The sequence below is a fragment of the Oncorhynchus mykiss genome, chromosome 10 (assembly GCF_013265735.2).
Source record: "Oncorhynchus mykiss isolate Arlee chromosome 10, USDA_OmykA_1.1, whole genome shotgun sequence".
NCBI classification, from domain to species: Eukaryota; Metazoa; Chordata; class Actinopteri; order Salmoniformes; family Salmonidae; genus Oncorhynchus; species Oncorhynchus mykiss.
The window spans coordinates 18,959,707-18,981,467 of NC_048574.1; the positions used below are offsets into that span (position 1 = coordinate 18,959,707).

Below are 21,761 nucleotides of genomic sequence, written 5' to 3' on the forward strand. Positions count from 1 at the left end.
TAAAAAAAAGAATGGTCCACCACCCAAAGACCATCCAGCTTTGACATGCTAGTTGGAACTAGCAAAACTGACATTTCTGACTTGCTAACTGGTTGTAGTTATACTTGTGCTGCGTTCAACCAGTTAGCAAGCCAAACGTTTATGAGATTCATAGTTCCGACTAGAACGTGAACGCACAAAAAATATTTACGCTAAGAGTTATGCTGCTTTTTACTGTAAACAAAAGTCAACGGACTTGTTCATTAAAATACTGATGAGAGTCATAACATTCACAACTATTATCAACCATAAAAATACAATTAACGTGGGCAAACAGCAAAATATAATTCTCAACATTTATCAATTTTGACTTGAAGCATTTCAGTAGGAGACAAATGAGTTGTAAAATGAAAAAGAGTGAACAAAACTCGATAATTAGGTACTAGATAAGGATAATGGGGCTAATTGTGTCCATGTTATGGGACCAGGGAGAGTTCTACCAGGCCTCTGGCCATCTGCTCCTCCACATTGATCTTGGTTTTCTCGGCCACGAGGTCGGAGGCTTCCTTCTGGGCCTCATTGCTCAGCATCTCCACCAGGGTTTGCAGACCCAGACGCCGAGCATCATCCACCGGCTGGTTGTTGAAGAGGTCGCGCTGCTGCAGTGACAATACAGACACAAATCACTCAGACTGTCCTTTTAGGGGTAGCCAAGGGTGTGATTATCACAACGTATAGGATAGATTAAGGCTACTGGTCCATTTGGATAAGTTATAGAAGTGAGAAATTAGAAATGGTATAACAGATCACCTGTGAATTGCCCATTTATCTGAATAAATGTAATTTCTTGGACCAAATACAGTGCATTCGGAAAGTATTCAGACCCCAATCGCTTTTTACACATTACAGCCTTATTCTAAAGTGGATTAAATAAAACATTTTCCTAATCAATCTACACACAATACCACAATGACAAAGCAAAAACAGGGTTAATCCATTTAAGAATAAGGCTGTAATGTAACAAAATGTGGAAAAAGTTAAGAAGTCTGAATACTTTCCAATGCACTGTACTATATTAAACCTGGTTGGTTGTGGAGAATTCAATACCTCAAGACTGGAGCCGTTCCTGATGCAGAACCTGACCATGTCTGGCTGGTTAGTGCAGACAGCCTAGAATAAACCAAAGTTACATGCTTTTTTGTATACATTGCAGTTCTATCTATCAACACGTTTCATTCTGTATATTGGTGTATTTCAATATCAAAGAATTAGGTCATGCCAGACCACAATGTTATTCTGACAATATCTAAATCATAGTACTGCTAAGCACAAAATCATGTTACAGGGAAGATTTATGGGAAAGTAGAAACCCACCACATGCAGAGGAGTTCTGCCATCGGCATCAGCAAAGTTGAAGCTAACCCCTGCCTGCTTCCACACCTCCATCTGCTTGAAGTCTCCCAAGAACGCAAGGCTGCAGACAAGAGAGGCCTTTAATTACATCTCAAATATGGTGTCATTCCCAATTATTATGGATTCAAAGGTCAGTTCTATGTATGACAGTAAGGAAATCAAACATTTTCATAAAAATGTGATGAATTCAATACATTAAATATGTGTAGCCCTTCTACACATAGCGAAATTAAGCAGTGATCATTTTCATACAATTATAAGTGCACAAATAGTTCTGAGACGTGACATTCAATATATGACAGTGGTCACCAACCCTGGTCACTGCAGGACTAGTTTTGCAAGACTTTTGTCCCAGCCTAGTACTAACATACAGTGGGGCAAAAAAGTATTTAGTCAGCCACCAATTGTGCAAGTTCTCCCACTTAAAAAGATGAGAGGCCTGTAATTTTCATCATAGGTACACTTCAACTATGACAGACAAAATGAGAAAGAAAAATCCAGAAAATCACATTGTGGGAATTTTAATGAATTTATTTGCAAATTATGGTGGAAAATAAGTATTTGGTCAATAACAAAAGTTTATCTCAATACTTTGTTATATACCCTTTGTTGGCAATGACAGAGGTCAAACGTTTTCTGTAAGTCTTCACAAGGTTTTCACACACTGTTGCTGGTATTTTGGCCCATTCCTCCATGCAGATCTCCTCTAGAGCAGTGATGTTTTGGGGCTGTTGATGGGCAACACAGACTTTCAACTCCCTCCAAAGATTTTCTATGGGATTGAGATCTGGAGACTGGCTAGGCCACACCAGGACCTTGAAATGCTTCTTACGAAGCCACTCCTTCGTTGCCCGGGCGGTGTGTTTGGGATCATTGTCATGCTGAAAGACCCAGCCACGTGTCATCTTCAATGCCCTTGCTGATGGAAGGAGGTTTTCACTCAAAATCTCACGATACATGGCCCCATGATGTTTCCACCCCCATGCTTCACAGTAGGTATGGCGTTCTTTGGATTATTTGCCCTCCAAACACAACGAGTTGAGTTTTTACCAAAAAGTTATATTTTGGTTTCATCTGACCATATGACTCCCAATCTTCTTCTGGATCATCCAAATACTCTCTAGCAAACTTCAGACGGGCCTGGACATGTATTGGCTTAAGCAGGGGGACACGTCTGGCACTGCAGGATTTGAGTCCCTGGCGGCGTAGTGTGTTACTGATGGTAGGCTTTGTTACTTTGGTCCCAGCACTCTGCAGGTCATTCACTAGGTCCCACCGTGTGGTTTTGGGATTTTTGCTCACCGTTCTTGTGATCATTTTGACCCCACGGGGTGAGATCTTGCGTGGAGCCCCAGATCGAGGGATATATCCGTGGTCTTGTATGTCTTCCATTTCCTGGTAATTGCTCCCACAGTTGATTTCTTCAAACCAAGCTGCTTACCTATTGCAGATTCAGTCTTTCCAGCCTGGTGCAGGTCTACAATTTTGTTTCTGGTGTCCTTTGACAGCTCTTTGGTCTTGGCCATAGTGGAGTTTGGAGTGTGACTGTTTGAGGTTGTGGACAGGTGTCTTTTGTACTGATAACAAGTTCAAACAGGTGCCATTAATAAAGGTACCGAGTGGAGGACAGAGGAGCCCCTTAAAGAAGAAGTTACAGGTCTGTGAGAGCCAGAAATCTTGCTTGTTTGTAGGTGACCAAATACATATTTTCCACTATAATTTGCAAATAAATTCATTAAAAATCCTACAATGTGATTTTCTGGATTTTTTCTTCTCATTTTGTCTGTCATAGTTGAAGTGTACCTATGATGAAAATTACAGGCCTCTCTCATATTTTTAAGTGGGAGAACTTGCACAATTGGTGGCTGACTAATTACTTTTTTGCCCCACTGTACATAATTCAACTAATGAAAGTATCGATGAACAGTTGATTAGCAGAATCTGGGGGGAACAAAAACCTGCAAATGCCATTGCTCTCTAGGACCAGTGTTGGTGACCACAGCTAGGTTATATGCTGTTTAAGTTAACCATAAGATTCAATACATTCAGTAGCTGGCTACTTCATTTAGCTCACCCACCAACACATCTCAACCCCCAGTTCCAGAGAGGATGTCTCCAGATGAGCCCCCTCACTCATCAGTTGGGACACAACCTCTATGCTCCTGTACGGACACAATGAAGAGTCATGTTGTTGAGGGACTCCTGGTAAAAGACCTATAGTCTAGCCATTCATCTCAGATGAGGTCTCCCATTTGGAGCTTTATATACTGATGCATAATAAAAACATGAGGAAAAATCTTTCCTGGAAATCTTTCAAATAATGTGTAAATATATACATTTGCAGTTATTGTATAATTGCCATGTCATTAGTGATGGGGGGGACATGTATACAGTTATATATCGTAAGACAATATTGCAATATTATTTTTGCGCTAGTTGGCTGTACCTGCACCAAAACTCCAGTATTTTTCCTTCATAGCTTGTTCACTAGGAAGCCAATTTGTTTTCAGCACTTTTATTTCCACGTCAAACTATATTTACATCCAATTGGTGAAAAATGTTCATGCATATATTCTAAAATCCACACAAAAATAATTTGCATGTCACGACTTCCGCCGAAGTCGGTCCCTCTCCTTGTTTGGGTGGTGTTCGGCGGTCGACGTCACCGACCTTCTAGCCATCACTGATCCATTTTTCATTTTCCATTGGTTTTGTCTTGTCTTCCTTCACATCTGGTTCCAATCCCATTAATTTGCATGTTGTGTATTTAACCCTCTGTTTCTCCTCATGTCCTTGTCGGAGATTGTTTTATTGTATGTTATGTGCAAGTCATGTGTCGGTGTGCGAGGGGTTTTGTACCCACTTATATTATTTTTGTATATATATTATTTTTTTAGTTTTATGAGCAGTTATTAAACAACTCCATTTATACCAAGTTCATTTTCCTGCGCCTGACTTCCCTGCCACCGACACACACCCATTACAATGCACATTTTCTCACCAAAGTTGTTAACTTTCATTCAAATTACTTTTGCGGTTAACCCCCCCCCAAAAACCACAAGTTAAATGGGTTTCCATCGAATTTTGAACTCCACTGATCATTTTGTCATGTAATGTTATATAGCGAATGTGACCACTCTGGTATTGGTACGTGTACTCTAACCAACAGCTTTTCAGATACAGTGCATGTATTGCCTACATCAGTGGTTTCCAAAATGTGGGGCGCACCCCGAGGGATCGGCAGCAGGGGAACGGGGATCTCCCTGCCACAATTATTTTTAAATATACTGTACAGTACCAGTCAAAAATGTGGAAACACCTACTCATTCAAGGGTTTTTCTTTAATTTTACTATTTTCTATTCCTGTAGGAATGCCTTTCCAACAGTCTTGAAGGAGTTCCCACATATGCTGAGCACATATGCGGTCCAACTCATCACAAACCATCTCAATTGGGTTGAGGTCGGGTGATTGTGGTGGCCAGGTCATCTGATGCAGCACTCCATCACTCTCCTTCTTGGTAAAATAGCCCTTACACAGCCTGGAGGTGTGTTGGGTCATTGTCCTGTTGAAAAACAAATGATAGTCCCACTAAAAGCAAACCAGAGGTGATGACGAATCACTGCAGAATGCGGTAGTAGCCATGCTGGTTAAGTGTGCCTTGAATTCTAAATAAATCAGTGTCACCAGCAAAGCACCCACACACCACCATGCTTCAGGGTGGGAACCACACATGCAGAGATCATCTGTTCACCTACTCTGTGTCTCACAAAGACACGGCGGTTGGAACCAAAAGTCGCAAATTTGGACTCATCAGACCAAAGGACAGATTTCTACCGGTCTAATGTCCATTGCTCGTGTTTCTTGTTCCAATCAAGTCACTTCCTCTTATTGGTGTCCTTCAGTAGTGGTTTCTTTGCAGCAAATCGACCATAAAGGGCTGATTCACGCAGTCTCCTCTGAACAGTTGATGTTGAAGTGTGTCTGTTACTTGAACTCTGAGAAACATTTATTTGCGCCGCAATATCTGGGGCTGGTAACTCTAATGAACTTATCCTCTGCAGCAGAGGTAACTCTGGGTCTTCCTTTCCTGTAGCTGTCCTCATGAGAGCCAGTTTCATCATAGCGCTTAATGTTTTTTGTGACTGCACTTGACATTTTCCCAGATTGACTGACCTTCATGTCTTAAAGTAATGATGGACTGTTGTTTCTCTTTGCTTATTTGGGCTGTTCTTGCCATAATATGGACTTGGTATTTCACCAACCAGGGCTTCTGTATACCACCTCCTACCCTGTCACAACTGAACTGATTGGAATTTCTTTCCTTCTTCATGCGTTTGAGCCACAAACTCACTTTTAACATGGCGCACCTGTTAATTGAAATGCATTCCAGGTGACTACCTCATGAAGCTGGTTGAGAGAATGCCAAGAGTGTACAAAGCTGTCATCAAGGCAAAGGGTGGCTACTTTGAAGAATCTCAAAAAAACACTTTTTTGGTTACCACATGATGCCATATGTGTTATTTCTTAGTTTTGATGTCTTCACTGTTATTCTACAATGTAGAAAATAGTCAAATAAAGTGTCACGTCCTGACAATAGAAAGCCTGTATTTTCTATGGTAGAGTAGGTCAGGGCGTGACTAGGTTTATTTTTCTATGGTCAGGGTTCTAGGTTTATTTTTCTATGTTGGTGTTTGTGTATGATTCCCAATTAGAGGAGCTGGTAATCGTCGTCTCTAATTGGGGATCATACTTAAGTTGCATTTTTTCCACCTGTGGGTTATGGGATATTGTTTATGTTTAGTTGCCTGTTCGCACTACATTATCATCACGGTTAATTTATTCTTTATTTTGTTTTGTATTAGCTTCAGTTTCACTTCCTTTATTAAACATGTGGAACTCTATGCAAGCTTGGTCTGATCATCATTATTACGAACAACATGACATAAAGAAAACCCCTGGAATGAGTAGGTGTGTCCAAATGTTTGAATGGGCTACAAGACCATCACCAAGCAGCTTGGTGAGAAGGTGACAACAGTTGGTGCAATTATTCGCAAATGGAAGAAACACAAAAGAACTGTCAATCTCCCTCGGCCTGGGGCTCCATGCAAGATCTCACCTCGTGGAGTTGCAATGATCATGAGAACGGTGAGGAATCAGCCCAGAACTACACGGGAGGTTCTTGTCAATGATCTCAAGGCAGCTGGGACCATAGTCACCAAGAAAACAATTGGTAGCACACTACGCCGTGAAGGACTGAAATCCTGCAGCGCCCGCAAGGTCCCCCTGCTCAAGAAAGCACTTATGCATACATACCCATCTGAAGTTTGCCAATGAACATCTGAATGATTCAGAGGACAACTGGGTGAAAGTGTTGTGGTCAGATGAGACCAAAATGGAGCTCAACTCAATTCGCCGTGTTTGGAGGAGGAGGAATGCTGTCTATGACCCCAAGAACACCATCCCCACCGTCAAACATGGAGGTGGAAACATGATGCTTTGGGGGTGTTCTTCTGCTAAGGGGACAGGACAACTTCACCGCATCAAACGGAAAATAGACGGGGCCATGTACCATCAAATCTTGGGTGAAAACCTCCTTCCCTCAGCCAGGACATTGAAAATGGGTCGTGGATGGGTATTCCAGCATGACAATGACCCAAAACACACGGCCAAGGCAACAAAGGAGTGGCTCAAGAAGAAGCACATTAAGGTCCTGGAGTGGCCTAGCCAGTCTCCAGACCTTAATCCCATAGAAAATCTGTGGAGGGAGCTGAGGGTTCGAGTTGCCAAACGTCAGCCTCGAAACCTTAATGACTTGGAGAAGATCTGCAAAGAGGAGTGGGACAAAATCCCTCCTGAGATGTGTGCAAACCTGGTGGCCAACCGCAAGAAACATCGAACCTCTGTGATTGCCAACAAGGGTTTTGCCACCAAGTACTAAGTCATGTTTTGCAGAGGGGTCAAATACGTATTTCCCTCATTAAAATGCTAATCAATTTATAACATTTTTGACATGCGTTCTTTTGGATTTTTTTGTTGTTATTCTGTCTCTCATTGTTCAAATAAACCTACCATTAAAATTATAGACTGATAATTTTTTTGTCCGTGGGCAAACGTACAAAATCAGCAGGGGATCAAATACATTTTTCCCTCACTGTATTGATTAAAAAAAACGCAGCTCAGTCTGGCTTTCAACTTAGCCTTGGAAGTTGTAGTAGCAGAATATATTGATTTATATTTTTTATTTCACCTTTATTTAACCAGGTATGCTAGTTGAGAACAAGTTCTCATTTGCAACTGTGACCTGGCCAAGACAAAGCAAAGCAGTTTGACACATACAACAACACACATGGAATAAACAAACAGTCAATAATACAGTAGAAAAGTCTATATATAGTATGTGCAAATGAGGTAGGATAAGGGAGGTAAGGCAATAAATAGACCATGGTGGCGAAGTAATTACAATATAGCAATTAAACACCGGAATGGTAGATGTGCAGAAGATGAATGTGCAAGTAGAGATACTGGGGTTCAAAGGAGCATGATATACATACATAAATACAGTATGGGGATGAGGTAGTTGGATAGGATATTTACAGATGGGCTATGTACAGGTGCAGTGATCTGTGAGCTGCTCTGACAGCTGGTGCTTAAAGCTAGTGAGGGAGATGTGAGTCTCCAGCTTCAGTGATTTTTGCAATTCATTCCAGTCATTGGCAGCAGAGAACTGGAAGGAAAGGTGGCCAAAGAAAAAATTGGCTTTGGGGGTGACCAGTATACCTGCTGGAGAGCGTGCTATGGGTGGGTGCTGCTATGGTGACCAGTGAGCTGAGATAAGGTGGGGCTTTACCTAGCAGAGACTTGTAGATGACCTGGAGCCAGTGGGTTTGGCGACGAATATGAAGCTAGGGCCAGTCAACGAAAGTGTACAGGTTGCAGTGGTGGGTAGTAGATGGGGCTTTGGTGACAAAACGGATGGCACTGTGATAGACTGCATCCAATTTGTTGAGTAGAGTGTTGGAGGCTATTTTGTAAATGACATCGCCGAAGTCGAGGATCGGTAGGATGGTCAGTTTTACGAGGGTATGTTTGGCAGCATGAGTGAAGGATGCTTTGTTGTGAAATAGGAAGCAGATTCTAGATTTAATTTTGGATTGGAGATGCTTAATGTGAGTCTGGAAGAAGAGTTTACGGTCTAACCAGACACCTAGGTATTTGTAGTTGTCCACATATTCTACGTCAAAACCGTCCAGAGTAGTGATGCTGGACAGGAGGGCAGGCAGCAATCGGTTGAAGAGCATGCATTTAGTTATACTTGCATTTAAGAGCAGTTGGAGGCCACGGAAGGAGAGTTGTATGGCATTGAAGCTCGTCTGGAGGTTAGTTAACACAGTGTCCAAAGAAGGACCAGAGGTATACAGAATTGTGATTTCAAAATTGGATAGTGCATCTTCAGTTTTCCTGTTGTAAAGATAGCTATTTATAACTTGTCAGAAAGTTCCAGATCAACTAGCCCATGTCAGCTAATATTTTTTAGATTTAGTTGTAATGTTCGAGTCACTTAAATATCACATGAATAGACATGGCAAAATGCATAGAATTGCAAGAAAATGTGCTTTAAAACTGCAAAATGTTCTCTGCACCCCATGACAAAATGTGTAGAATTGCAAGAAATAAGCCTTTAAACTGTTACATTTTCTCTCTGCCAAAAAGAGGGGTGTGAACAGTTTGTGTCATTAAAAGTGCTTGTGCCAATAGAAATAGACGTGGGGCACAGCTCAAAACTGTTGTTCTGATTAAAGAAGCAATAAAACTGGCCTTCTTTAGACTAGTTGAGTATCTGGAGCATCAGCATTTGTGGGTTTGATTACAGGCTCAAAATGGCCAGAAACAAAGACCTTTATTCTGAAAGTCGTCAGCCTATTCTTGTTCTGAGAGATGAAGGCTATTCAATGTGAGAAATTGCCAAGAAACGGAAGATCTCGTACAACACTGTGTACTACTCCCTTCACAGAACAGCTCTAACCAGAATAGAAAGAGGAGTGGGAGGCCCTGGTGCACAACTGAGCAAAAGGACAAATACATCAGAGTGTCTAGTTTGAGAAACAGACGCCTCACAAGTCCTCACCTGGCAGCTTCATTAAATACTACCTGCAAAACCATATCAGGGCCACCATTGTTCCTGTTCCCAAGAAAGCTAAGGTAACTGAGCTAAACGACTACCGCCCCGTAGCACTCACTTCCGTCATCATGAAGTACTTTGAGAGACTACTCAAGGACCATATCACCTCCACCCTACCTGACACCCTAGACCCACTCCAATTTGCTTACCGCCCCAATAGGTCCACAGACGACGCAATCGCAACCACACTGCACACTGCCCTAACCCATCTGGACAAGAGGAATACCTATGTGAGAATGCTGTTCATCGACTACAGCTCAGCATGTAACACCACAGTACCCTCCAAACTCATCATCAAGCTCGAGACCCTGGGTCTCGTCCCCGCCCTGTGCAACTGGGTCCTGGACTTCCTGACGGGCCGCCCCCAAGGTGGTGAGGGTAGGTAACAACATCTCCACCCCGCTGATCCTCAACACTGGGGCCCCACAAGGCTGCGTTCTGAGCCCTCTCCTGTACTCCCTGTTCACCCACGACTGAGTGGCCATGCGCGCCTTCAACTCAATCATCAAGTTCGCAGACGATACTACAGTGGTAGGCTTGATTACCAACAACGACGAGACGGCCAACAGGGAGGAGGTGAGGGCCCTCGGAGTGTGGTGTCAGGAAAATAACCTCACACTCAACGTCAACAAAACAAAGGAGATGATTGTGGACTTCAGGAAACAGCAGAGGGAGCACCCCCCTATCCACATCGACGGGACAGTAGTGGATAGGGTAGTAAGTTTTAAGTTCCTCGGCGTACACATCACGGACAAACTGAATTGGTCCACCCACACAGACAGCGTTGTGAAGAAGGCGCAGCAGCGCCTCTTCAACCTGAGGAGGCTGAAGAAATTTGGCGTGTCACCAAAAGCACTCACAAACTTCTACAGATGCACAATCGAGAGCATCCTGTCGGGCTGTATCACCGCCTGGTACGGCAATGGCTCCTCCCACAACCGTAAGGCTCTCCAGAGGGTAGTGAGGTCTGCACAATACATCACCGGGGGCAAACTACCTGTCCTCCAGGACACCTACACCACCCGATGTCACAGGAAGGCCATAAAGATCATCTTTTTTTTTAAATAATTTTTTGGGGTGAATTTGACCCCTTTTTCTCCCCAATTTCGTGGTATCCAATTGTTTAGTAGCTACTATCTTGTCTCATCACTACAACTCCCGTACGGGCTCGGGAGAGACGAAGATTGAAAGTCTGCTTCTTAACACAGCGCCATCCAACCCGGAAGCCAACCGCACCAATGGGTCGGAGGAAACACTGTGCACCTGGCAAACTTGGTTAGCGCGCACTGCGTCCGGCCCGCCACAGGAGTCGCTGGTGCGCGATGAGACAAGGATTTCCCTACCGGCCAAACTCTCCCTAACCGGGACGACGCTAGGCCAATAGTGCGTCGCCCCCACGGACCTCCCGGTCGCGGCCGGTTACGACAGAGCCTGGGCGCGAACCCAGAGTCTCTGGTGGCGCAGCTGGCGCTGCATGTATATACTGTACTCGATACCATCTACTGCATCTTGCCTATGCTGTTCTGTACCATCACTCATTCATATAACTTTAAGTACATACTCTTTATCCCTTTACACTTGTGTGTATAAGGTAGTAGTTGTGGAATTGTTAGGTTACATTAATCGTTGGTTATTACTCAACTCAATTTAACCTTGCGCAATACCCTAGATGCAGTTGCACTCCTAAAACCTAAAAACATTTGTCATAAGAAACTAGCTCCCTGGTATACAGAAAATACCCGAGCTCTGAAGCAAGCTTCCAGAAAATTGGAACGGAAATGGCGCCACACCAAACTGGAAGTCTTCCGACTAGCTTGGAAAGACAGTACCGTGCCGTATCAAAGAGCGCTCAATGCTGCTCGATCATCCTATTTTTCCAACTTAATTGAGGAAAATGAGAACAATCCAAAATTTATTTTTTAAACTGTCGCAAAGCTAACTAAAAAGTAGCATTCCCCAAGTGAGGATGGCTTTCACTTCAGCAGTAATAAATTCATGAACTTCTTTTTCTCATGATTATGAGAAAGGAAATTACGGACTCCTCTTTAAATCTGCGTATTCCTTCAAAGCTCAGTTGTCCTGAGTCTGCACAACTCTGCCAGGACCTAGGATCAAGAGAGACACTCAAGTGTTTTAGTACTATACCTCTTGACACAATGATGAAAATAATCATGGCCTCTAAACATTCAAGCTGCATACTGGACCCTATTCCAAATAAACTACTGAAAGAGCTGCTTCCTGTGCTTGGCCCTCCTATGTTGAACATAATAAATGGCTCTCTATCCACCGGATGTGTACCAAACTCACTAAAAGTGGCAGTAATAAAGCCTCTCTTGAAAAAGACAAACCTTGACCCAGAAAATATAAAAAACTATCGGCCTATATCGAATCTTCTATTCCTCTCAAAAAAAAATTTAAAAGCTGTTGCGCAGCAACTCACTGCCTTCCTGAAGACAAACAATGTATACGAAATGCTTCAGTCTGGTTTTAGACCCCATCATAGCACTGAGACTGCACTTGTGAAGGTGGTAAATGACCTTTTAATGGCATCAGACCGAGGCTCTGCATCTGTCCTCGTGCTCCTAGACCTTAGTGCTGCTTTTGATACCATCGATCACCACATTCTTTTGCAGAGATGGGAAACCCAAATTGGTCTACACGGACAAGTTCTGGCCTGGTTTAGATCTTATCTGTCGGAAAGAAATCAGTTTGTCTCTGTGAATGGTTGTCTCTGACAAATCAACTGTAAATTTCGGTGTTCCTCAAGGTTCAGTTTTAGGACCACTATTGTTTTCACTATATATTTTATCTCTTGGGGATGTCATACGAAAACATAATGTTAACTTTCCCTGCTATGCAGATGACACACAGCAGTACATTTAAATGAAACATGGTGAAGCCCCAAAATTGCCCTCGCTAGAAGCCGGTGTTTCAGACATAAGGAAGTGGATGGCTGCAAACGTTCTACTTTTAAACTCGTACAAAACAGAGATGCTTGTTCTAGGTCCCAAGAAACAAAGAGATCTTCTGTTGAATCTGACAATTAATCTTGATGGTTGTACAGTCGTCTCAAATAAAACTGTGAAGGACCTCAGTGTTACTCTGGACCCTGATCTCTCTTTTGACAAACATATCAAGACTGTTTCGAGGACAGCTTTTTTTCCATCTACGTAACATTGCAAAAATCAGAAACTTTCTGTCCAAAAATGATGCTGAAAAATGAATCCATGCTTTTGTTACTTCTAGGTTAGACTACTGCAATGCTCTACCTTCCGGCTACCTGGATAAAGGACTAAATAAACTTCAGTTAGTGCTAAATACTGCTGCTAGAATCATGACTAGAACCAAAAAGTTTGATCATATTACTCCAGTGCTAGCCTCCCTACACTGGCTTCCTGTTAAGGCAAGGGCTGATTTCAAGGTTTTACTGCTAACCTACAAAGCATTACTTGGGCTTGCTCTTATCTATCTTTCTGATTTGGTCCTGCCGCACATGCCTACATGTACACTACGGTCACAAGACGCAGGCCTCCTAATTGTCCCTAGAATATCTAAGCAAACAGCTGGAGGCAGGGCTTTCTCCTATAGAGCTCAATTTTTATGGAATGGTCTGCCTACCCATGTGAGGGACGCAGACTCGGTCTCAACCTTTAAGTCTTTACTGGAGACTCATCTCTTCAGTGGGTCATATGATTGAGTGTAATCTGGCCCAGGAGTGTGAAGGGGAAGGGAAAGGCCCTGGAGCAACGAACCGCCCTTGCTGTCTCTGCCTGGCCGGTTCCCCTCTTTCCACTGGGATTCTCTGCCTCTAACCCTATTACAGGGGCTTACTAGTGCTCTTTCATGCCGTCCCTAGGAGGGGTGCGTCACTGACGTGATCTTCCTGTCTGGGTTGGCGCCCCCCCCTTGGGTTGTGCCGTGGCGGAGATCTTTGTGGGCTATACTTGGCCTTGTCTCAGGATGGTAAGTTGGTGGTTGTGGTGTGGGGGCTGTGCTTTGGCAAAGTGGGTGGGGTTATATCTTTCCTGTTTGGCCCTGTCCGGGGGTATCACTGGATGGGGCCACAGTGTCTCCTGACCCCTCCTGTCTCAGCCTCCAGCATTTATGCTGCAGTAGTTTGTGTCGGGGGGCTTGGGTCAGTCTGTTATATCTGGAGTACTTCTCCTGTCTTATCCGGTGTCCTGTGTGAATTTAAGTATGCTCTCTCTAATTCTCTCTTTCTCTCTTTCTTTCTCTCTATCGGAAGACCTGAGCCCTAGGACCATGCCTCAGGAATACCTGGCATGATGACTCCTTGCTGTCCCCAGTCCACCTGGCCATGCTGCTGCTCCAGTTTCAACTGTTCTGCCTGCAGCTATGGAATGTTCACCTGTTCACCGGACGTGCTACCTGTCCCAGACCTGCTGTTTTCAACTCTCTAGACAGCAGGAGTGGTAGAGATACTCTTAATGACCGGCTATGAAAAGCCAACTGACATTTACTCCTGAGGTGCTGACTTGCTGCACCCTCGACAACTACTGTGATTATTATTATTTGACCATGCTGGTCATTTATGAACATTTGAACATCTTGGCCATGTTCTGTTATAATCTCCACCAGGCACATCCAGAAGAGGACTGGCCACCCCTCATAGCTTGGTTCCTCTCTAGGTTTCTTGCTAGGTGTTGGCCTTTCTAGGGAGTTTTTCCTAGCCACCGTGATTCTACACCTGTATTGCTTGCTGTTTGGGGTTTTAGGCTGGGTTTCTGTACAGCACTTTGAGATATCAGCTGATGTACAAAGGGCTATATAAATAAATTTGATTTGATATTACTGCATTGTCGGAACTAGAAGCACAAGCATTTCTCTACACTCACATTAACATCTGCGAACCATGTGTATGTGACAAATAAAATGTGATCTGAGATCTGGAGAATCAGCTGTACATGTGATGGAAGAGTGCACTGTGCATGCAGAGGGTTGAAATTCCATTAAATTGTGAATAGTTTAACCAAAATATGCCACAAGCCCTAGAATTGCCTTATGTGTATCCCACAAAAAGGTTCACTGTTATAAGCTAACTTTTTTGATGAATATAAGCTAAATTCCCCAATTCTCGGGCTTAACTTTCCATGGAAAATTTCCTGGAAAGTTTCCAACCCTTTGCAACCCTACTCACTACTGTAAATTGCTCTGGATAAGAGCATCTGCTAAATTACTAAAATGCAAATACCACTGGGCCCCACCAGACACAGACAATCGAAGATTGGGGTTTGTTTTCTCACTTGCAGCGAATGCCATCTCGGAGAGCAGTTTCTCTCGCAAAATCCCTAACGTTGACATCCGCTCCCTTCTTCAGCAGGAATCGGACAGTCTCGACATCCCCCTCACCAGCAGCCAGGTGGAGAGGTGTCCTCCCATGTCCGTCTGACACAGACACATCAGCTCCCTAAAGCATGACAGTCAACATTTTGGGATGAATTTCCTAAGTATCAACACTTATGTCAACCGAATTAAATTGCTCTAAATTATGATACAGTAGCAATGTTTTCATAAACTAACGTTAGTAACGTTAGGTTACAGGATTCCCTTCCCTCAAATTCACTTGTATAACACAGTAGCTAGCTAACTAAGTACTACTAGCTAGGCTAATAGTAGTTACTTATATTGTAGTGAATTCGGGCGATAACCCCGACCGGGGACTTGAACCTGGGTCCAATGACCGTCAAATCAACGCCTTAACAGTTAAGCCAAGAGGTCCAAACCCCTTGAAGAGGTCGCCTCATTACCCCCTTACTTCAAAAGCTATATATATATATATATATCAATAGTAACGTTACCTGTTGTAAGTGTCCCTCAAGACCAACAATGTCTCCTTGCAAAGCAGAGGCATTCAACAGCATGGGGAAAATGGCAAGCTGGCACACCTTCATCTCCTACGGTTAGTACAAGAAAATTAACCTTGCAGAAGGCTATATTCCATGTAGTATCATGGATTATAGTTTCATATTGACATTGATTGACTTGACTGGAGAACACAGACAGTTCACCAATAACGTTGTACTTTTGACGGACTGTGATTGATGCATCCAACGGTTAACTAGCTGGCTAGAAGCTGACATAGTTCAGCGCAAACGCTAGCTAGTTAGCCTTTACTTACTACTCTATAACGTTTACTAGCGAACTTTAGTTTGCTGGCTAAACACACCAACCTTTGCCATATCATCAGTCCCCAACCATCCCAGACGGATGGATGATGCCACAGCTGACCAAAATCTGTAAACTTCTTCAGGGATCTTTCCTTTTGATTGATAAATACCCATGGTGGCGAATTACTAAGCTTTCGCAATATACACTTTTATTGAGAGGCAAAACCACTACAGGGCCTGTCTGGGGTTCAAAATAATTAAATTACTCACTAACATAAAAAATAAATGAATAGTTTCCCGGGTTCGAAAGTTCCCACCCGTCACGTGACGTAGAACATGCATATCAAACTTGTTGAACGTATTGTAATGAACATCATTAACGTAACCTCATGAACATATCATTCAAAGTGTTTACAAATGCAAGTATTATCATTTACATTAATTGAATGTTTCATGTTTGTCGTCTGTATGGGCAAATAGTACCTAGCCTTCTTGCGGCAAAATATCCACGACTATGATTGGTTGTGGTGGTATGCCGTAAAGCGTTTTCTGCCAGCGTTGTCTTATAAATACTCTTCAGACTCCTTGAACGGTCTCATTTCGTCAGTCTTCAGGATCGTTTTGGTAAAGTAGAATGCGCACATGCTCTGTCGACGGTGCTGCTAAATGCAGTAATGAAGGTACAATTGAATTACTGAGTAATGTGTTAATCCACGTCGTGGATTCAATGTTTAGGAATTTCTCTTTATTTTTTTTCTCAATATTTGTTATTTCTATTTTAATTTGTTGTTGGTTAAGGGCTTTTTAAGTAAGCATTTCACTGCTGTTGTATTCGGAGAATGTGACAAATACAATTTGAATAGTTGTGATCATGCTTCCCTGCCACGCGGTGTTGCAAATAGCTCGTTAACAAAGGGGCATCAAACTACAAGTAGCTAGCTATTTTGTCATGGCTTGTCTATTGGCTAATATAACTTTATTGTGGTGGCTGCCTACGGTTGTTTTGACTAGACTGCTGTAGTTTCTAGTCTGTTAGCAAGCCATCTAATGTTTGCAAACAGGCCCGAAGATGACTGGCTAGCTAAATGCCATGTGCACCGCTACGTATGGAGTTTCCTAGATTCAATGGGTGAATTCCATCGATGTGACATGGCTATAGAACTGTCGGGTTTGCTTTCATCTTTACAGATTAATTGTATTGGTGACAATGAGGCCCGTAACATCCTCGCTAGCCAGTCTTAACCTAGCTAACGTTAGTTGACTAAATACAGGCTGAGGCTCGTTAAATAATCTGCTAGATAACGTCAGTAATGTTTCTCTGGGACTAGTAAAGGTCATTACCCAAACTAATGAACTATTGTTTGAGAAAATAGCTTTGAACGGTAATGTGTTACATCTCAAATTGTATTTTAAACAGAACTATGGGCATTTAACGTTTTATGATTTAGCTTCGCATGCCTTATCCTCTCTGATCCTTGATAATTGCAGGAAATGACAGGCCCCGCATTTGGCTATCTTGAGTTGAGCCAGAACTCTGCGCCAGAAGCTCTTCCATGTGGTAAGACATTTCCTGTTATGTCTTTGTAAGCACAGTGCCAGTTGGGGCCTTGACATCGTGGGCCTTAGTGCTGGTGCAGTGCACATAGCAATCCATTCTCTTGCAACCCACTGCTGTGCTCACCTAGCAGCAGTGTTACTTATGAGACTGGACATTTATTTATCTTTACCTAGGCAAGTCGGTTAAGAATTATTTACAATGATGGCCTGCTAAAAGGCTTCCTGCTTGGATGGGCTGGGACTAGAAATAAAATATTAGTGGCAAGAGACTTAAGACACAGTGTGGAAGCAGCACATGACAAGACAATCAATTTGTACACGTATTAATACAAAGTATTTGCTATTTATCCATTGCCTTCATCTTTCAGGGAAAAGCTTAATATGAAGATTCATTCAAGATCAAGCTCGGGTATGTTTTATAACCATAAGCTTGATATATTAATGGAAGTAATGATGATTGGCTTAAATGTTCAACTGCTCTGAATTGTGATTAAGGTATGCCTTTCTGAACAAACCGGTGATGTAAATGCTGTAAACCAATGTCCATATTCATTGAATTCACTACTTTCCATTGCTTCAACAGCTTCAAGGAGCAACTGAGTTGCCCTGAATACCCAAGAGTTCCTGAGCGTGTGGTCATTCGCCGAGTCATGTTAGTTTGTTTTTCCAAGATCTAATCTAATTGAGTTAACTCAAATAACCTTAGTTTTATAGTGAGTGGTTAATTTCACCACCTGCAATGCCTAGTCCACTTTATTGATATAATCTTCAGTGCTTCGTATTTAAAGCTTCCAGTGCTGTACTGAGGCCTATCCCGACAGACTCCTCACTGTGGGCCCTAGTCGTTGGAAATGCCTCAAAGAACAACTTTGTAGTTTCGCTTTACCCACAGGGCTACTGCCATTAGCCCTGTGAGATATTACTACAGAACAAATTGCAGCTCTGTTTTGAAGTGACACTGTTTCTAATGACCTGCTTGTCTGGTGTAGGTCTACCAAATGGCCACAGGGTGGCTCAAGCCCTGATGCACAGCGGCCCTTTGGTGAGTATTATTAATGAGGGCTGACTTTTTAGACTAGCAGGTGCCAAACATTTTAATGGCACGTCTTAATTTGCACCTGTCTCAGTGGACTATTCCATTACGGGTACACCATTAGCGCACTTACTGTCAATTTATAATCTGCAATGTCTATTCGGTCACTGGAAATTGTGGTAATGCGTTCAATATTAGTCTTACACGGAACCCAAACCGGCTGCGTGCATGCACCATTGTGCATAAATTTATTTTGTCCCGCTACACCAAACGCGATCACGACACGCAGGTCAAAATATCAAAACCGCTGAACCAATTACATAAATTTGGGAACGGGTCAAACTAGTTAGCGTGCACTTTCTAGCTAATTTGTCCTGGGATATCAACTTTGAGTAGTTTTATCTGAAATGCACAAGGTCCTCTACTCCGACAATTAATCCATACACAACGGTCAACTGAATCGTTTCTAGTCATCCCTCCCAGGCTTTTTCATCTTTGAAATTTTATGGTGTTTGGTAAATCAACGTTCATAGGATTACTACACTGACAGGCAATGGTTCGTCTTTTGATCACCCATGTGGGTATAACCAGGCAGGAGATGGCACTGCTTCTATAAACCAATGAGATGGGAAAGGCAGGACTAGCAGCGTAATCTGCGTCAAAGGTTATATTTTAGCCCTGGTCAACGCAGACGCTCGTTGAACAGTCTGACTGACGGATTGCTGTTTGAAGCCTTAATCTTGGCACTCCGCACTTGTAAAACTGTTTTGGAAGCTATAGAAAATTGTCTAATTTTGAGTGTCCCTTAGACACCTTAATTCATACTTAAATTATATTGTGTGTTAAGGAAATGTAACCTTTCATAGTTAACTTCACGCATCCATCCCATTAGTGGGATCATTTTCATCACCATCCGCTGAATTGCACAGCTCCAAATTAAATGACAAAAACAATTTCACTTTCATGAAATCACAAGTGCAAAACACAGCTTAGTTTGTTAATCCACCGGGCATGTTAGATTTCAATAAAGCTTTTCAGCGAAAGCATAACAAGTGTTTATGTAAGAACATCTCTCTAAGTAAACTAGATATTACAAACACTAGCAGCCAAGTAGATTGGTCAGAAAAGCTAATTAAATCGCTTACCTTTGCTCTATTTTTATTTTTCGTTATGTTCAGAAATCCAGGCTCGAGCAGTCACGACATCGCAGAACAATTCCAAATCGTGTCCGTAAAGTGCGTAGAAAGATGTCAAATGTTTATTTATAATCAATCCTCAGGTTTTTACAATATGTAATCGATAATGTCAACCAGAATGTGGCTTCTTGCACAGGCGAGAGAAAATGGCTGTTCTGACTTGAAGTTAAAATTACAAAATTATCCTCTTTGCCTAAAAGCATGATGGTTATAACTTGGCCCGCAGACCATCTGATCTGAGGAACTTAGGTTTCAGTTGTGGGATTTAGTTTTGAATCCCTGGGGTATATGGGAGGGATAGACTATGATCACCGCACTGCATGGTATCTGCAGCCAGCTGCTACTCCGGTTGGACTGTTCATTAGTCAGTGCAAGAGAAACTCGGCATATGGCATCGTTGGTCTCCATGTCTTTGTGTGTGGCGTCCTGGTATAGCTGTCGAGACATTTACTTCTCATTAAGTTTCCATCATTGAACTTCCGGTATGCAAATTTAATCTGTGTTCTCTTGACAGGCCTCTTGTATCATGTGCCAAGGGCTCTGAGAGGGTAATGAATTAAGTGAGTATTTGTGTACAGTCTTGTGATGCTAGCAGAGTGCCCACTGAGTAGCACTGTATGGTATCTGCAGCCAGCCTTCACCACGGGCTGTTCTGTTCATAACACAGTGCAAGATCAACTCTTCATATGGCATCGTTAGGCTCTGGGCTTGTCTGTGCCTGGCGCCCTGGTATTTGTGCAGAGACAACACTTTCCTTCTCCATGGGCTACTCCCTGACAATGATGCACCAAATTGACTGTCAATGTATCAAAGTAATGTTTCTGGGCATTAAGATCATGTTCAAGTGTGTATTAAAGGCTAAGAATACTGGCCCTGAGGTGTGATAAATGCTGTGCTGGAGTGTCTAAGGTATTGAGTAATTAAGTGTTAACTTCACTTCAGGTACACCAGGACTGGTCTTTTGATGATCCAGTACACCAGAACTTGGCTGAATGATACATCTCCAGTGAAGGTAACCTCCTTTTGTCTTCCTGGACTTTTTGGCTGTCATCAGTTTGGTCATATACCAAGGCTCTTGGGATATACAGTTCCTGACTTGCTGTGGAATTGACCATAAAGTAAACCTTCCAGTGGGTCTCACCAGCGCCATGCTGGAGGTGCTCTATTGGAAACAGTGCAATAACAAAGTTAGCTGAGTTACTCCCAATTTATTTGTATTTAACTTCATGAATTGTCTCTTTCAGGTTGTACATCCCTGGCCAACAAATGATCAGAGTAAGGTGAGGAGCTACTCGGTGTGTTCCGGATCATTTTCAAAGGGGGCCTGTCGGGCTTTCCCACTGCTGGTCCTTCACGCAGTGATCCCACAGCAGCGCCCCTGGTGACTCAATGCAGATCCTTTTTGCCATGGGTGGTCTGCTGTCTCCACGGGCAACATAACTCCTACTCAATATTACATCAGCGCCTAGATCATGCCTGCTTATTAATGCATAGAAGGAAATTTGTCTAAAGTTTACCCAAAATGTATTTCTAATCAACAGGTGACCTGTTTCGGCCCTGCATGCACCACCTATCAAGTTAAGAGGTGTTTGAAGAAATTAACAAGATGAATGCTTTCTCAAAGATTCAATTTAAAATGCATTTGAAGATGTAGCTCAATCTGACCTGTTGAGCTTATGAATTTTCAATAAAATGTTTGGTAATTTGATTACTTCCTACTCTCCTGGAAAAGGTAGATGGAAAGTGTTGTGTTCATGACATGAAATTGAAGATCCCCTGAATTTTCCCATATGCACAAAGCTTAGTTCTCCAATTGTGTGCACATTTGTTTATGTCCCAGTTAGTAAGTGTTTCTCCTTTGTCAAGATAATCCAGACACTAGAGAAGTGAGGCATATCAAGAAACTGATTACAGGTGCATCTTGTGCTGAGTCTAAGCTTTTTGGTGGGGGAAACACATTCTGATTGGTTCCTTGGTGTGGGCCCTGATCAGTTGACACCTTTGGTTTGGGACTTTATTTCATCAGGTAAATTAATTCACTACATTTAAATTTCCAGTAAGGATGTTTGGCACTGCATTAAGCTCAGTTTGCAGCATTTAATTGGCACAGCCCTCGCACCCACCAAGGAGGTGGACTTCGGTACTAGGTTTGAAGGGGTTATCAGTGTTTTGCTGAAATTGTGGTTGTCGATGCAATGTTAAAAGGCCTAGTGTTTCCGTGAGGGGGGGGGTGATCTTCACAAAGGAGAAGGTGGAAAGGAACTGACTAAAGGTG

At 42.7% G+C, this 21,761-nt stretch overlaps 1 protein-coding gene, 1 long non-coding RNA gene and 3 other non-coding genes across 6 annotated transcripts; 4 read left to right on the forward strand and 1 right to left on the reverse strand.

Moving 5' to 3' along the window:
- Window positions 1-196: 196 nt before the first annotated feature.
- si:ch211-209a2.2 (L-asparaginase) lies at window positions 197-16,173 on the reverse strand. Of its 2 annotated transcripts, XM_021617651.2 has the most exons (7): window positions 15,764-16,173; window positions 15,392-15,487; window positions 14,837-15,000; window positions 3,471-3,554; window positions 1,354-1,453; window positions 1,087-1,149; window positions 197-638 (listed from the first exon to the last, which is right to left on the reverse strand). In XM_021617651.2, exons 1-7 carry the CDS (start codon window positions 15,872-15,874, stop codon window positions 456-458), a joined length of 801 nt encoding a protein of 266 aa, XP_021473326.2. In that variant the 5' UTR covers window positions 15,875-16,173; the 3' UTR covers window positions 197-455. The 2 variants fall into 2 exon arrangements, with proteins under 2 accessions (XP_021473326.2, XP_036845729.1); XM_036989834.1 differs by lacking the exon at window positions 15,392-15,487 and having other exon boundaries at window positions 15,764-16,035.
- Window positions 16,174-16,234: 61 nt separating this feature from the next.
- On the forward strand, window positions 16,235-21,194 carry LOC110533444. Its single transcript, XR_002474959.2, has 9 exons — window positions 16,235-16,380; window positions 17,189-17,258; window positions 17,626-17,666; window positions 17,841-17,909; window positions 18,247-18,299; window positions 20,001-20,046; window positions 20,429-20,498; window positions 20,731-20,766; window positions 21,028-21,194. It is a non-coding gene; the product is annotated as an uncharacterized LOC110533444 (long non-coding RNA).
- LOC118937082 lies at window positions 18,059-18,192 on the forward strand. Its single transcript, XR_005034478.1, has one exon. It is a non-coding gene; the product is annotated as a small nucleolar RNA SNORA18 (small nucleolar RNA).
- On the forward strand, window positions 19,799-19,935 carry LOC118937080. The gene has a single exon (XR_005034476.1). It is a non-coding gene; the product is annotated as a small nucleolar RNA SNORA8 (small nucleolar RNA).
- On the forward strand, window positions 20,096-20,235 carry LOC118937081. Its single transcript, XR_005034477.1, has one exon. It is a non-coding gene; the product is annotated as a small nucleolar RNA SNORA8 (small nucleolar RNA).
- Window positions 21,195-21,761: the final 567 nt, after the last annotated feature.